Source organism: Ammodytes marinus (assembly GCF_949987685.1).
Source record: "Ammodytes marinus genome assembly, chromosome: 1".
Classification (NCBI taxonomy): Eukaryota; Metazoa; Chordata; class Actinopteri; order Uranoscopiformes; family Ammodytidae; genus Ammodytes; species Ammodytes marinus.
In genome coordinates this window covers 20,430,251-20,448,336 of record NC_137230.1, presented here as the reverse complement: position 1 = coordinate 20,448,336, position 18,086 = coordinate 20,430,251, and the positions used below count along the sequence as shown (strand labels likewise).

Below are 18,086 nucleotides of genomic sequence, written 5' to 3'. Positions count from 1 at the left end.
AGCAATGTTCAATCCTGGCAATGATGGATTTTTTAATCACAAGCCATTAGTCACTAACAGACGAATAGTTCAGTTTAGTTTTGAAGTTGACTCAGTTCAACAAGCTGTCGAGAACAGAAGCGCTGCCTGTCAGCCTGCCACTTTGGCACGCTTATGAATTTGAATGTGCAGTCACATGCAGACAACAATGAACACATGCCAATCACACACTGACTTTGTATAATTGGTTTAACAGTTGATAAAAACTGCAACAACAAAATTCAACAGCATGTCCTTCACATAAATCTGACATCCTACAGCGTCTGTTCTCATCTGATTCATTTTAACTAACCCTGAATCGTTTTAAACATAGACTGTTTTGAGTTTTATTTACAGGCATATGCATAGTCGCTACATGTTTCAGTCAGGATGTTATGCATACCAAATGTACGTTAGGCCACTCCTAAAAACGTGCTTTAGAAAGGTGTTAATTATAAAATGGAATTGATGGGATTCAACATGCTTTTGTTATTGTAGATGTGTTTCCGCTTTTTATGTCCACAGGTTTTCAAGCATACAAAAAACATCTACATTTAAAAAGGATGTCATTCTTCCGGGTATATAAGAATAATATTGATCGGGCACTCTGATTCTTCAAGATGTCAAGCCATGAACTGCAAAACACACACAAGCTGATCATATTGGATTTCATTGTACTTCAGGGATACTAATATCGCTGGAAAGAGTAAGTTGTCCTGATATCATCAAGATGGGTGTGATCAACAGCCAGATTAATTGACCCTTCAAGATATTATCGCCCGCGCTTTTTGGCATGTGACTTAAGTATAATGCTGGACAGTGCATGGGTTAGGGTTAGTCTCACCAGCTGACAGTATTCCAGGGAGTTGACCAGCTGTGCGTTCTGGCAGGAGAGGATGGAGCCCGCCAGGTTGAGCATCACACACACAGCCGAGAGCAGCATGAAGAACGTGATCTGTGACAGAAAGTGAGAAAAAAAAGACTTGTTGTCAAAATGTTGCTGCTGCATACTAAGACTGATTCAACACACTAAGATTCTTCAGATATCTGTAGTAACCAGAGTCACAGCGTACTACTTTGCTAATGAATTGTCACTCGAGGGGGATTTACAACAGAAGAAAGCCAAAGAGGAAATAAGCACTGATGTCAAAAGTGTTCAATAAACCGTTTCACCTCTACTACTACAGAGTCCCCCTGGAACTCTTTTTTTCCTCAGGGGCAAAGGCTTCTTTTTATTTCATAGCTGACAGATCCTGTGGATATCCCTCCAATTAGCAGAAATATGGCTACCGTTTCTGGTAGTTTAAATAAAAGGGTAAAGCGTAACGGAAAGAGTTTTAGAATAGACAACCAGCCGGGTCTTTTGAACAGTTTTTTTGTTGTTTTTGTGGAAGCATGACGAGTTTTACAAGCTCATAATTAGATATTTATATCCATTAAAAACAATGATAACAGTGATAGCCTATTTTCAGTGTTTGTATTTACAAAGGGAGAAAAAGAAACCTGGATGAGTGTTTGTGGAGGACATACTAAAGGGCACAAGCTTGACGGATATCAAGGTTGTTGAGAAAACAGATACACAGATGGAGAGGAGGAGGAGGGAGGACTGGGGGGAAGGGAAGGAACTGGAGGTGGCATGTAGTAAACAGATGGAGCGATAAGTTTAAGTGCTTTTCAGCATGGCAAAAGAAATTGAAAGATTGAGAGGCCGATTGATGAGCAAGAAAAATCCGAAGAGGAGAAAATACTGAGTGCAAATGCAGATAACAAACCTAAAAGAAAAGCAAAGAAAAAGGAAAGAGTCTGTCATTAAGAGACAGCGACGAAGGAGAAGAGGAGATGGATAGAGCAGGACTCTGTAGTCCCCATGGTGCATCCACAGTGATAATGTGTAGATCTGAATAATTAGCGTATCATTTGAATGTGATATCAGCTGTCTGGTTCTCTGGTTAATCCGCCACAGGAGAATGTCATCAAGCCTCTGGGACGAGCACACAGCTGTACAGTCATTTTCTATAGTGGCGTCAGTCAAAACTGCAGGTCCACATAAAACAATTACGGTATCTGCAACATGATAAAGTGAACCACCAAGATTTCCATTGACATTCATTGTTTGCCTTTATAGTTTTAGACAGGTGAAAGAAACCAATGTACTTCTGTACTATAAGCCCCAAAATGCAAAAGCCTGAGGTGCTTATTTCGGTGTACTGACCCAAGTAACCAACGATGGATGACATTTGCATGCACATTATCCAGAAATAGTCTGATCTGGCAAGATTGTACATGGAATTTAATTAACCTGGTTGCAATAGAGATTGATACAATGTTGTTTCAACCAAATAAAAATTCATAATTTTAATAAGAAACATTTAAACAGAAGTAAGCAAGGGACACTGGGCTTGACTTGATTTGTGGACATGAATGTATTGTGTAAAGGTTTATGTTATTACATTACTTTCTTGATTCTGAGTGACGACCTCCTGCTGTAAAACCCCCATTAATCAAAATTCTTTAGGAAATCCAGATTTCAATGGTCAGATAGTGTGGACAATGTTGTTCTTTCTCTATTTGAGGATATAGTACTTACTTGCAAAATCCCCAAAATACTTTTTTGTTTTGATACAAATATAAATGTAAAGAGTACAGCTTTAGCTTAATATAAAAACAGTGCATTGCCAAAATGAGTACTGTATATCACCTGTGTTATGTTGTGTCAAGTATACACATTTCCATTTGTAATCATCTGGGATGTGGGGAACATGGTAAATCGTTAGCTCACATGTATATATGTGTACTGTACAGCAATAACGTTTCTCACCCAAACTGATCTCCCTGTTACTGTTGAAAAAGCTGAAAGAGATGCCCATTTAGCGTTTCTCTTCATTCATAATAATGCCTGTTAAGATTTCAGAGAATTATTACTAGCACAAGGACGTCTTTACACTTCAAAATATTAAGACAAGGCTCAACTGCCAACATGGGTTTGTGTATGAGCAGATCTGAGTGTACATCTTTATGAAAATGAATCAAGTATTGCAGAGGAACACTGTAACCACTGGCCCTGATATCCAGAGAGACAACAGACTCTTATCAGAACATCCAGACTGGCTCATGTAGTATTGATTACCACATGTGCTACTATAGTAGACAGACAGTCATAATTAACATTGACGAGAGTGCTGTTCAGCAGAAGCAGAAAGTATCTTCATTGTTTCACTTGGGAGTGCAGGAGCGTTTAACTGGAATGATGCCATGACAACTACTGTTAGGATGAGCATATTATAATGCACAAACCAGTGACAGTAAAAGCTCCTTCCCTGACACACAGGCCATACGTTTTATTGTAATCAAACCTCTCCCGGTTCGCATTATTGCTGCGCCCTTAAACAAATTCCAGCTCCTCTTACCCTTTAATGTTAGCTACAACAAAAAAGCACAGCAGGAAACATCAAAGATGATGGCACAACCACCCTTCTGATTCAGACACACACACACTGACTAATTGTGTTTTTACAGAACAGTGCTGACTGAGGGACTGAAATAAATGGTGTGTGTGGCCCAAGTGTCACCTGTGCATCCGCCATGCATTCTCTGTGCTGAGCTGATTGTCACGCCTGGCCCCACACTAATGCCTTCTCATTACCATGTGGGATCACATTGCACCATTTAGCAGCTATTCATTAAATACTGCTGCGCTGCCCTTTGCGTGTCAAGGAGGAAAACACACACACACACACACACACACACATACACACAACCATACACACACACACACACACACACACACACACACAAAGCTACACACAGGACACTTGGGCGCTGTAACCTCTTTGAGGCCAGCACACCACAATACAATCACCATTCATCTCTATGACACTATAAAAGTGTAAGACCCGAGGTTCGGGTGTATCACGGTAATTCTCCATAACTGTCACAGAGGTGAAAATCATTTGGCATTAGCTTTATTTGCCTCTTCATATCCTCCATCCAGCTGCAGGAGTTTTTCACACTGAGAGAAAATGGATGATGTTTTGGATGGATCTTATATGTAGTTAAATGTTTTAGAGGTGGGATGTGTCACCTTTAGACAGAGCCAGGCTAGATGTTCTAATCTTTCTAATCCAAACGTTTTCTTTGGAAAGTGTCATTTCAATGGATTTGGTAAATGTCAATTCAACAAATAACACAATCTCTAATCATCAGCATTGACTCGATGTCATTGAAAATGAGGGTCACCCCTCAATTGATCTTTCAAGTATAAATAAAGGTTAAAATAAAATGAAAATTAAATTTATGTTCAATACATGTGTTCAAACAAACACATGACAAGTCTCAGGCAAAAATAGATGCTTGAATGCATGGCTATGATTCATAACATCACATCCTCCTGTTCTAATGCTCTCCCTGTCTGTCTGTACTGCCACCAACAACAACAATCCATTACCTCCATTTATTTGCAGGAAGCACAAATCAGAGATCTGATGAGCATCTCAGTGGGGAAATGGACTGATGCAGCAGACCATGAGAGGTCTTCATCTTGTTTCATTATAAACCAACTCATACGAAATACAAAGATATTTAATAGAAATAGGAAATTGGGGTAACATTAACCATCAGCGGACAATTTCAGCAGTTTTTTTAAGCAGAAATCTATGAATATTTCATTAGGACTGAAGCTTGAATATGCAAAAGAACTGCCATTTAGATGTGTTGTAGGTTATGACAAGATGTTATCCTGTGTATCTTCTATTCAATCTGTGCCTCATCTAGATGTTCAGGTTGTTTTTAACTGAAGCTGGAGCATAAAGCTAGAGGCATCGTTTGTGGTGTAAATCTGACTGAACAGTGCATGTGTTATTCGGTCTTCTAGTATTATTATGATGATATGCTGATATTTGTGCATGACACTTCACAGTGTGTGTTTGCAGAGAAACTGCCAAATACACATATCCATGCAGCGTTGACACACAGCATATTGTCAGTAAAATAATGTCTTGATGTCAGCATCTCAAACACAACTCAAAAACTCAGTAAAAAAAAGATGAATAAAAATAACCATGGGCATGTTTGAGTTTCACAGATTTTCTGCTTTTGCTTCATGGAATAAAGCATTTTAAACAATATAAAATGCACCTATGCACCTCTTCCTCACACACCTCACAGCCTCGATAGTGCATGTAGTGCACCTTTTAATGCATAGTATCCTTTTTTTCAGCACAAACTTTTGTCTGACTTATAATTTTGAAAATTTCACAAAGCATAACACTGCCGGGAGTACAAAATGCGAGGACGTTTAGTGATGATCACTCAAAATTTCACAATAAAAACATTCACCATCCATAAACACAAACACAGCAGAAAAATGAAACAAGTAAAACTAATAATGCAGTCTTTGCACAATGTAAAGTAATTTCACCGCAACAAATGACCGATTACAGATATACCAGTATCTACAGATACTGTGTAAATGAATGACTGCTTTGATCAGATGTGAATTGTACAAAAGGAGAATTGGATTAGCTGTTAGCATCAGTGACTGCTACACAAATTAGTATTTAGTCTACAGCAGCACTGCGACACAAGGCTGTTTATTTTCAATTACCCCTGAGCAACGAGTGTCTGAAGCAATGTTTTGTCGTTATTTCTGCCCAGCAGATCACAGATCCTTTGATTCAGTTCCCCCTCTGATACTGTCTTTCAATCCTCGGTCCCCATGCAGAACTCCGGAACATGCTTGGGCAAAAGACGAGGAGAGATCATTACCGAATATTGACTATGAGGAAAATAGTCATAGATTGGCCTTAGGAACTTCCAGATCTGGTAAATTGTTCTGCCACTTAAAGTCAAGTAAAATATGTTAAAATATACACAACCTGGGGATTAAGCCACGATCAGTAAAGAAAACAAGGTGCCTGTCCTACTGACTTTATAAACACATGATGGAAAGAAAATCCAGGGCTGCAACAGCTGGTCCTCATTGGCTCCCACTGCTAACCGAGGTAACTCTCTACCGTTGCGCTCCCTCCACCTAGGGCTGTGGGGTATATTTATCTATGCATGTGTGTGTGTGTGTGTGTGTGTGTGTGTGTGTGTGTGTGTGTGTGTGTGTGTTTACATCACGTCACCAGGATTAGCAGTGATCGGAGTTGAGTGACCCTGAGTTCATTGGCAGTGCAAATAAAGAGTGGAGGTGTTGATACTAACTCTCAGCAGCAGAACCCTAGGGACATCACACTAATCCAGACGTAACGACTTCCACAGACCCCTTAATGCAGTTGGGGACGTAGCATCACAGGAGAACAGATCACTCCTGATGAACTCCTCATTTGTGTTGAGAGTTTTGAGTCGCTTAAACTCCAAATCAAAGCATAAACACAGGTGAACAAAGCAGACAAATACTCTTGGTACTGTAAGGCGTTGTTAACACTGCACAGCAAACGGATCCCAGCAAGAAGATTACATTCTTGATGAAGGGTCATTTTATGAGCTGAGTTGATGTTTTTCCTAATAAACAGGATGTCGGACACATGATAAAGTCATAGCTATCACATTTTGATTTTCCCTACTGGCCATATCGAATGTTTTCTACGTAGCTGGGTAAGAGCAGAGCACCAGAAGAAAATGTTTGCAGTTGGTGACTGCAAGATAAAAAAAAAATAATAATAATAAAAAAACACATCTCCTATTGACTTTGAAGGCTTTGATGTGCAGTCATGTTGACAGCATGTCAGACTGCATCTCTGCATGATGTGATGGATTAGTTCCTGTAGTTAAGAAACATCATGTGGAAATTGCAGCCCAACAACACCTTTTATTGGCAGATGAGACGAGAGCCCTCCACATCCAAAGCTCTACACGCACATGGGGATAGATACAAGGTAGACAGACAGACTGGCGGTATAAAGACATATTACTGTAAGGCTGCAGGAGAGGTTCATCTCTGTGCTAGCGCTCGCACCTATCGATTAAGACCTGACCATGAAAGACAACCACACTACTGAGGGCCAGTAGCTGATTAGCCTCCACTTCATCACTTAATCAAGCACTGACCTCTAAAGAGCTAGAACAAGGAGGCCCTGCCTTCTAGTGCTGCTGCTGCTGCTGCCGTAATAAGACAGGGCTATAATGAACCTGGTCCCAGGAGACTCTCATAACACACAGAAGCACAGCCAGAAGATGCTGCCCACTTATTGGCGGTTTGTTTATAAAATCCAGGATGACTTCTCCATTAGTGAGTAATATGATGTAAAAAGCACATGGCAATACAGGCTGTGACTGTAAACAAACTATCAGGTCAGGTATAAAAGGGACATACTATAACATATATACATTGCCTTGCAAAAGTATTCATACCCCTTGAAATTGTCCACATTTTGTCACGTTACAACCACGTAAATGTATTTTATTTGGATTTCATGTGACAAACCAAGAATATGTGGCGCATCATTGTGAAGTGGGTTGAAAATGAAACGTGGTTTTACATTTTTTTTATAAATAAAAAACTTAAAAGTGTGGTGTGCAAAAGTCAATGCCTTGTATCTATCGCTGCAATTACAGCTGCAAATCTATTGGGGTATGTCTATACAAGCTTTGCACATCTAGAGAATGACATTTTCTGACTCTGACACAAAATCAGTGCATGTAGGTGAACTGTAATAACTCTGCGCTTTATTGCTAAGTCCTAACTTTAATTTGTCCGTTTGTGGTTCAATGTATCAATAACCACCTGAGCCAGTATTACATCTCTCTGCTAGTAGTAACAACACCAAGATATACAATAGCCTGCTGCTCTCTGTCTGTGACATGTATTGTGCTGTTGTGTAGCATATTTGGTCATTTCTACTTTTCAATATTCCTGAATATTGATTAAAGGGTCAGAGACCAACTGAGACCTGCTGTATTTCATTTGTGGGAAACATTTCCACACTTGCATACAGTTTTTGTTTTTCAGCTGTGTTTTGTCCTTCCCCACAAATATAGTGTATATAGGTATGTACATAGGCTATTATACCAAAAAACTTAAGAAATTAAATCCAAAATCAAACAAATCCTTTGCTTTGTTTTAGGCTGAAATGGAACATAATGTCTGCAGGAGAGCAACGTGACCTGAGCTGTGACTATTTTTCCTGGGGCCCTCCGATGCTGCGGCTGCCGGGATCATGTGCCTCCTGCTCCTATGAGCCATCAGATAAGGTTTTCTATCTAATTCATATTCTAATTAATATGGAGCCACACTTCCTGCTTCTCAGGGCCTTAGGGGAGGACGTCATTCATCAGGCATTATCTCCAAGCTGAAAGGTTCCAGTTCAACCAGCCAACCATGCTCTTTCTCTCGCTCCCTGCTCATCCCTTTGTCCGACCCTTTACCTGTCACTTCCTGTCATTTCTGCACATAATAAGGGCATGTGGAGGATATAAACGAGGAGTCAAAAATGGTGACTGTAGGGGTGTGCTTTTATATGCTGAGAGAGACAATATGATATGAAGGCAAGAGAGAGGAATCAAGAGGAACAATGGAGACAGCAGGATTCAATAAGCTTCCCAAATTGCCTATTGGGGGACATATTCTAGTCTATGCGGGAACAACGTGCACAGCTATATTTCGTATAGTTTCCTTTCATTCATATTCAATTCAGTTCTTTTGATGTCATTGCATGAGCAAAATGAAATACATTTCAACAGCTTGACTTTGATGCACAATAAAATAAACACAAAACAGAGTGAAAGGAGAGATGCACAGGAGATAGGCACAGGCAGTATTGTTGGAAAAGGTTGAAGAAATGTAAATTAATTTAGTATATATCTGTGGTTGTATCATCTTTGAATCTATACATTGGTTACCATCATCATTACATATCAAAAGTCCTCTCTGTAGTCCAAGTTACATCCACAAGAAGCACAATTTTCCTTTTGTCATTTGCAATAATCATTGTCACACCTTCATATACTCTTACAGTTCTAATTATCTCTTTTTGAGGAAAGTAAATTGTGTTCTTCCACTTGAAACGGCTAGAAAGCAAAAATATGCCAACACCATGTAGATTCTTAATGCTTCCTAAACCGTCTTAGAACTTCTTAAGTACCACGATGCTCCACAAATACTCCTTTAATAGATCCGTGAACTGAGGACACTACTGAAGAAAAAGAGAGCAAGAGACATGACATGAACTACTGAGAGGTGTGCACTTTGGACTAAATGACATTAAATGACATTAAATGTCATTTAGCAGACGCATTTATCCAACGTGATTTACGACAGGAGGTAGGCAGTTAGCATTAAGGGTCTTGCCTAAGGACCCTCACTGGATTTGCTCCACCCTGACGCAATCAAACCCTAGTGTGTTTGATTGTACGACATCTGATTCTCTTTCAAATGTTTTATTCAATTAAAAATCCCTGTTGATGGATAGAAATGTTAGGAGTCCTTGAATCTTCGTGTTTACAATAAGGTTGGTTATGGCTGTCAGAGAAAAATCGCACAGTGGTGTCCCATGTCAGAGTTGCAACTACACAATATACAGTATATAAATACTATATATACTGTATATATGAATGATATGCACGGCGTGAAGGCGCGGCCATCAAAAAATGAAATTACAGGAGGTATTGTAGCGGTGCAGCGAATTCTCACAATCAGTAAATACACATTGCCTGCAGCCGAGCCACTGGCACACTTCACACACTACAGTTAAACTAGTGGGAGGGGGATATCAGCAAGCTCCCCCTGGGTTTCAGATGCACAGCTATAAGCCTCTTTAATCACTCACTTCTTCCTTCTTTCAGCTTGTATTAGGCGTGTTGGTTGTTCAAACAAATATGCTCTGACTCTTCCTATCATTTCAATGCCTTCTTGGCAGATACACAGCATGTGAGAGGAGAGAGGAGGTGATATGAGGAGCAGTAGGAGACAGAGAGTGGCAGTGCTAATGCAAACTGACCAGAGGTGACAGGCAAACTGTGACCACAGGGAAACACTTCTGAGGCATGGGCGTGTGCAGACAAACACACACAAACACACACACACACACACACACACACACACACACACACACACACACACAAACACACAACCTTGTACTCTCCCTTTCAGCTTGCCTGCCTGGTGTATGAAGGAATAACAGTCTTTATTCAGGCTGGCAGCGAGGTGGCTTTAGAGAGGCCGCTCTTCAACAGTAGGGCTCGGGGTGATGCCTCCATGTTGGCAGACATCCACGCTGCTTGAGTGTCCCTGAGCAAGACCTGTCTGCTCTGTCCCGCAGGTTAATACAGGTCACAAATAGCTGCTGTTTAAGGTTAATTGTACAACTTTTACAGCTTCTCATTTGTCATTGGATGGGAAACCCTCTGTAATTACAATAACAGAATTTTACTCTTACCTGTCTACTTGAGAAATGTCCTTGTTTTTTTCTTTTACGCTTATTTTAAACTTGTTCATAGCAATGGTATTTGCTAAAGAGTTTTTATTACAACAGCTTTCATACAACGGCCAAAAGGTTTTACAGTATTTGTCAGGGAAAAGGAAACATAAGATTGAATTAAAATTTATATTTTCTGCTGCTTTTCTGACAGCTAATGATTAGTTGAGCTTCTTACTATTATAACATTTCTGTTACTAGAAACACCACTGAAGTGAGATAAAGATGAACATCCATCCACACTGAGCCAATATGAATTCATAAGATTTAACAAATGGATGCTGGAAAGATGCAAAATGATGTTGCATAGCAACAGGAAAATATTTTTTTCTTGGCCGGGGACCAAAGAAAATGTATCATAACAAAGCTGCTTTTCTTGTCTGCTCTGCCTTTGTCCCTGTGCCTACAGACACATCACAGCAGTGCCCCTATCCCATAGTACACATCTTCTTCTATCATTTTACTTTTTATTTTTCCTGAACCACTAAGAATTGTAACAGGAGCAGTGATAACTGAAGAAAATAAAGGAATGCTCATATTACTAAAAGAGCCTAGAATAGTCTTTCTTTCAGAAGCTTTGTGTGTGTGTTTTTTCAAGCCTCTTAAAGCTCATTGCTTTGATTGATCTGAAAGCATACTGTTTGTTTGATTCTCTCAGCAACTTTCATCAACCCCTCAATGCTGCTGTTGCCAACAACAATTTTAATAAACCCTTCGTATACTAACTTCCCACTACCGAATGTGGCTTCAAACCTGGTCAACCCGAATTGTTGGAATAACTGTCGACTGCAACTGAATCCTACTGTTGGTTTGTGTCTGCTGCATGTAAACCATTTGGGATATCTGTAATGGTCATTTATTCGTCAACCTGTTTGAATTATTTTCTTTCTTAAAAAGTTGTATCCAGCTTCATATGACCAATATTGTGCAAAAAGGTAAAAGACTGATGTTTTGATGAAACCTGCATGGTAAACCTTTTGTCATGATCCCGTTTGGGCTCCTTGGCCTTATATGTGTTTTCCCTTTTCACCTGTTTTCTGTGTGCTGAGCTAATTGCAGGGGTGGAGCCAGGTGTGCTGGAGTCAATCAACAACATTCACAGCTGCCTTCAATCCTCATCAACTGCTCTACTTATACCCGGGCCTACCTTCCAGACACTGCCAGATTGTAGCTTCTGTTCTCACACAGTCAGTTCACTCTCTCGCTCACCTGTTTTCAGCCATGCTCTGTTGCACGTTTTCCTGGTTAACCCTTGTTTCTCTGCCACAGTTCTCCCGGCCTGACTCCAGCCACCAGCTCCAGCCCTAGCTCTCCAGCACTACTCCTCGGACCCCTCCTGCCTGCCCGCTCTAGCCTGCTTCCACTCAGCCCCCTGGACTTGCCCCGTTGCTCTCTCCCTGGACCCCCATGCCAGCCAGTTTCCCTCCCCGGATCACGGTCCTAACACCCTGCTGGTTTTCTCCTGAAATAAATCTTCTTTTACTTACACTGTCTCTGCGCCTGTGTCCTCCAGACCCAACCGTAACACCTTTGTGAGTACACACAAAGGCAAGGCTAATTAAAAGTACTTATATGTGCCCCAACAATGTGATTCTTAAAGGTGCAATCGAGGCAATATCAAGGGTTATGCACATTTTCCATTTGCCCCTCAAAACTGCAAATAGTTTCCATATTAATTAAATTCAACTTCAACTACACATCACTTGAAAGAAACCAGCTCCGATTGGTGTGATAAGATACAGTGAGCGTTGGTTACCAAACACTTGCCAAGACTGAGCTTTCCTTTTCCCCCCATTTGTGTACACATCCCTGTGAGTCCAAACATTTCATCTCATAATACAGCATTTATCAAACTAGTCTCATCCCAGGGCTTCTCCTTCTCCCAGTCAGCTCTGTAAAAGTATCTCCAAAGAGCCGACGAGGAAAAATCTAACCATAAAATCCCACAGAGAAAATGTGAATGGGAGTAATCCCCTCCCAAAGCTCTTTCTGAGGGCTTTCCTCCCATTGGAAAGTAGTGCAACGTTTCACTTCTGTCTGTCTGACACACACTTCCTGTCTCTCCGTTTTCCTTTAGCAGCTTCTGACAGGTGGTCCTGTGGGGCCGATCCCAGTTGGCAGCAGGCTACATCTCCCACAAAAGCCTCTCCATTTGGGTCAAGTCAGAGAATAACAGGCCTCTAAGGTAGCCAGAGACAGAAGATACACACACACTCTCTCTCTCTCTCTCACACACACACACACACACACACACACACACACACACACACACACACACACACACACACACACACACACACACACACACACACACACACACACACACACACACACACACACACACACACACATTCAAACTCATGCACACACACAATGCAAACAGAGATGCCAATCTGAAATTGTGTGCATCAGCAAGCCTGAATTGTTCATGTCTGCATGTGTGAATGCATCATGGCATATTTTTTTGTGCTGTCTCCATGTCTCCATGGATGTACTGTATGTGTGCATGTGTTGTACATCTGTGGGTCTACACGGGCACTTACAGTTGTAATAAAACAGAACCTAGAGCAACAACAGAGTATCTCTTCGCAACATGAAGGCCTTTGGGGAAATATTACATCACATACAAAATGTAAGAAAAATAAAATGGGTGCTCAAATAGAGCTCTGCTTCACATATCGGAACAAAATATAAAAGTTTGCACATGTTATAGTGTGTTTGTATTTTTGTCCAATTCTGACTCGATGGCCATTTTGTTACTATGATTCATGTTTGTCGTTTCCTTCTTGTTTTTCTTTGGGGTGAGGACTTGCAAGAACATTGAAAAAACTATTACCATATGTCAGAAACTGTGAATGCTGGAATTGGTAAACACACCAATATACATCTGTTGGCGTGAATGTCTGGCTGTGCTTGACAGCATACAGCTAGCATAACATGGCTGTCAAATTTAAACCATATTTCTCAACTCATAACGGAGCAATTCACACCCGAATATGTTGATGCATGTTTTAAAGCCCACACAATAAGTTGAGATCCAAAACACAACACATTGTGCCAAGTCAGATGAGCCAAAGTAAAAGCTCAATGCACATCCACAAAGTCAATTGATCTAGTTTCTTCTTCCTGAAAACCACATTTGAAATGTTATACCTGGATTTCAAATCACACTTTATACATTATAAATATATACCTGTATGTTGCATCTCCTATTTCAGGAGATGTGTATGAGTTGCTTTGATATCGCTGTACACCTTAACTTGACAAAAGAATCAAAGGATTTCAGGATTGCTTGCAGGTTTTGCTTGACTACTTCACTCTTACCAGTCTCGTGGGAGCTCTGCTTTATTCATCACCAACAATTCATGGCAGATAAAAGCAAACTTCAGCTCTAATATTTATTCACAGAGTTATCACAGGTCATCGAAAGGCAGCGAGGATCGATGTTTTTAATCACAGTGTGCTGTAGCAGCGCTTAGTAAAATATCTTCCTTTATTTCTGTGTCTGCCTTGAGAGATATCTAAATGTTCCCTCTCCATCTGGCCTGCCGGGACAGCAGTATAATGTAGTCTGGTGCTCTCACACGCCGACTCGTGCAGGCGCACATTTATGAACACTGCAGACGTGTGCACACACTTCAATCAGCAAAGCAAACACGGTTACTCTCCAGTCTTCACCTACCTATTTTCCCTCCTCCACCTAAAATAATTAAATAATCCCAGGACGGACAAATCCCTGGGATTGTGCCAGCAATGCATACAAATATGACAGTATAGTTAGCTCTGCTAAAAAATTATACAACATAAAAAATGATTGACCTCATCTATTATCAGAAAAATTGAGTGAGGAGATTTATTATTTTTTTGTCCATTTATACCAAATGAATAAAGAGTGGGATGTTGCATTAAAAAAGGGAGCTCTGAAAGAATTTGAGCAACAATGAGGTTTGGAGTCAATCTTAATACACAAAGGATAAATAAAACATGAAATCTAATTTGTACATCAGTAATACCAAAAACAAGTATGCACATATGGAGGAGGGATGCAGGATGGAGCCGCAGTGTTAAACAGCATAAAGGTGTCGGCAGACTAATTGTGAGATGTGTTGAGTTATAATGGCCATTGGCCACACTGCATCTATGATTGGATGATATTTGTCGATGCTGGTTATGATCCACTGTGATTGTAAAGGGTGATTGAAGCAGCTGATTACACCAGTCAAACAACCCTTTACTCAATTGTATTCAGAGGCGAAGTATAAGATGAGTGGTCATGGCATATTTTAAGTCAAACGGGTGATTCTACAGGTAGCATGTCCTTTGCAATAAAGTCAAGAGGCCAAGCAGTATTAGTAGCAGTAATTAGAACATCTGCTTTGTTTGATATTTTCTTTGCAATTTTTTTATTAAAGAAAGAAACACAAGGCCATTGCATCTTACTGTGATAATGCACATCGACGGTAATATAACATCGATGTCTTTAAAAACATATGTATACTATTCCAGCCCTCACTTCATTTATGTGCTTCCTTCTGACAACAAAGGTCACATGTCTGTGAGAGGTTGTCTCCTGTACCTAGCCATAAAGTATTGGCTGAGTCTCCAGCAGCGGACCTGCCAGGGGCTTTGAAGCATAGTGCCCGGCCGCAGCATTATAAACTCACTCAGCTGTGAAATATGGCTGACAGGACTGTGTGCGCGCAAACCACAATTACGTCTCCACGTCCCTGACAAGTGACCACAGAGAGCACTACTTGTTCAGTCAACGGTGGAAAATAAACTGGTGCACCCTGCCTCTTATACGTCTATTTGACCAAAACACAATCCCTGCAATGTCACACACACTTCTGACCGTTTGCACCGGCACCAGTGTGACACCAGGGAGAGGAGAGTGGAGCCTATTTGTGCTGCTTAACAATGGCTGAAAGAAGAGCAGCGCAAGCATAACTTTGTGTGTGTACATGCTTCTGGTTTGAATGGCAGAGTTACTATTTTGGACTGACTGTTGCATCAGATCGGTCGATGAGGCTGGAGTTGATTTACTTACAGTAATAAAGGACACAATATTATCTTAGTTTGCCTTGTTAAATGGATCCCTCCACACCTTCCCTAAGCAATGCTGCAGGTTCTGGTCAGGACATGATGTTTTTACCTTGAGAAAAATAAATTGTCCATAAAGTTACCACAGTGGCATTCATATTTTTTATTCAGATTTAATTTTTCATGTTCACAATCAATTTATTCAATCAATCGAGAAACGTGCCAAGAGTTCTTAAATATAAACTTGATAGCTACATGATACGTGTGTTACAAAATACTAAGGCTAGGGCTGATACATGCCAGGCTTAACAGTGACTGTGTAAGTAACACTGTATACAGGCAGATAACTAGAGTTCCATCCATTCATTAATTTATACTTTTTTGTTTTTCTGGAAAGCAAGACCAACCGGCTGGGCCAGATTATGGTTGCTAAACTACCGAAAAGCTGTGACAAAATCTGTGAACTAAAGACAGCAGGTAAATGAAATGAATGAAATGTGAACCTATGAACCAGATGGTGCTGGATTCAGTGGTCTTCTGAGTGGACATGATTAGGCTTAGCATTTGATATGTGAGGTTGAAGGTTTTCTGCACTAGCACTTGGGCGCCTTATGTGAGCAAAAAAAATACAAGGCCGCAATAATAATGATCTTTTCATGAAATTCCCTCATCCCACAAGCTGAAAATAGAAATACGAAAAAACTGCAAACACATTTTCCCCACGTACATGTCAACATCCACTGCATTTATATGTACAGCATACACACTTACAACAAACAACAGCATAATAAATAATCCGCAGTGGTATCATTAAAATCAAAAGACGAGCCAACCGCTGAAGAGTAAAAGCTGCAGTTTCACATCATTGTGCTTACATTTCTTATTATCTATTCATGAATTAAAGATCTAGTAGTAGCCTCAAAGGGCAGTGTGGTGGAGGCTGTATGAATCAGGGCACATCAATTGCTTATTTTCCCAAACATCCGAGCAGGAGATATTTTTTTAAATAACCCCTGACATCATGTAGCTCATGTCTAACATGTCTGTTTACACAAAGCACCATGTCACAAAATTGTCTACGATATAGGCTTGGTTGTCACAGCAGATCAACCCGTCTGTGTACTGCTTTCATGAAAATATCCAACCGAAAAAGGGACATCAAAATGATTTAGGATTAAGGAGGAGTCAGACATTGTCTTGTCTGGGGCCAAAAAAAAGGGGGCCCAAAGCAATAACTTAACCTCTTATAGCTTTCGGCAGGCTCTGAAAAAAAAACACACACAAACCAAGTCCAATCCCTGCTGGCCACGGAGCCAGGAATGGAGGCTGCTAATGGGCTAATTTCACTCCTACTTAGAGGATTAATTCGACCATTTAAGTCTGTATGAAAAAATTGAACTGGATTGGAGAGACCCACTGGCTCTGCCATGTGCTGCTCTGATGCACAGACTTTTAATCGTCTCATTAATTGGATTAAAAAAAAGGTACAAATTGCTTTATTTTTGTTATTGTGGTGTCTGACTGAGGACTTAGTTTCCTCGTTGCAATCACTCAGTGTGCCATCTCTCTCTCTCTCCCTCTTTCATCAGCTACAGTAATATTTATGGCCTGTCAGGGTCACAGGCTGTCACAGAGAGCACCTCATAAACCCTTTCACCGATGTCCTGCTGGCCTATACTGCAGTTATGTGCTCGTAATGGAAAGTCTACATTTATGTGTGTGCTGTGATTTGTGTGCATCGTTAGCTACATGTTTGTAGATGTGGGGAGCATGGGTGTGTATGTGTATCTGCCTGTTTAGATTGTTAAAAAAAATAGTAGAGGAAAGCTGCTGCCCTCTTGACCATGCAGTGTGTGTGTGTGTGTGTGTGTGTGTGTGTGTGTGTGTGTGTGTGTGTGTGTGTGTGTGTGTGTGTGTGTGTGTGTGTGTGTGTGTGTGTGTGTGTGTGTGTCTGCATGTCAATGAATCAGGGTTGTAAATCAAACACACTCTTTCTGTTGCCAATCACATAAACAGACACACACGGGTCAACACTACCTGGGGGCCTATTGCATAAAACTAGGATAAGGGATTAACCTAGGATTTTTCGGTTATCCTGGCTTGCGTTAGCCATGATCCGGTTGCATAAAAGCGGAGGGACATAAGTTACCCTGGAGATTTATCCTTTACGTTTAGCCTGGTCCCGACCAGGCTAAACGTAAAGGATAAACTTATTCTGTTGCCTGACTGGCTCAGTCAGCTGTCACTCCGATCTGAAGGTGTTTAACAGTTATTCCATGATCTTCTGTGTAATGCTTAAGTTTCAATAACCTGTTTTAAAGTACCATATAAAAGACTGCATTGTCATTTAGTTAAATAGTTCTTTTTTATTATTTAACCTGAACCATTTATAATTAACTTAATTATAATTACATTAAGATGAAATTATATAAATTATAATAATTTATGTAATAGTCTGTTCATATTGCAGGCTATATTTATACAATTGATTATCAATGGTAGATGACGTTGCAAATGTGGGTCAAATAAATTCACTTTGTACTTATAACCATATCGAGGTGCATCTAAAACAAAATTAAATATCAATGAAAGTTTCCTTTTTTCTGTAATTTA

At 40.4% G+C, this 18,086-nt stretch overlaps 1 protein-coding gene across 1 annotated transcript in view; it reads right to left on the bottom strand.

Annotated features, from left to right (window-relative positions):
• The window catches only part of fam189a1 (family with sequence similarity 189 member A1), a gene marked incomplete at both ends in the record, with an annotated part of 78,472 nt that overhangs the window by 19,212 nt on the left and 41,174 nt on the right, over positions 1-18,086 (bottom strand). Inside the window, one exon of the mRNA XM_080033743.1 lies at positions 863-973. Coding sequence (XP_079889869.1) covers positions 863-973 — 111 coding nt within the window. The remainder of the gene's footprint in view (positions 1-862; positions 974-18,086) is intronic.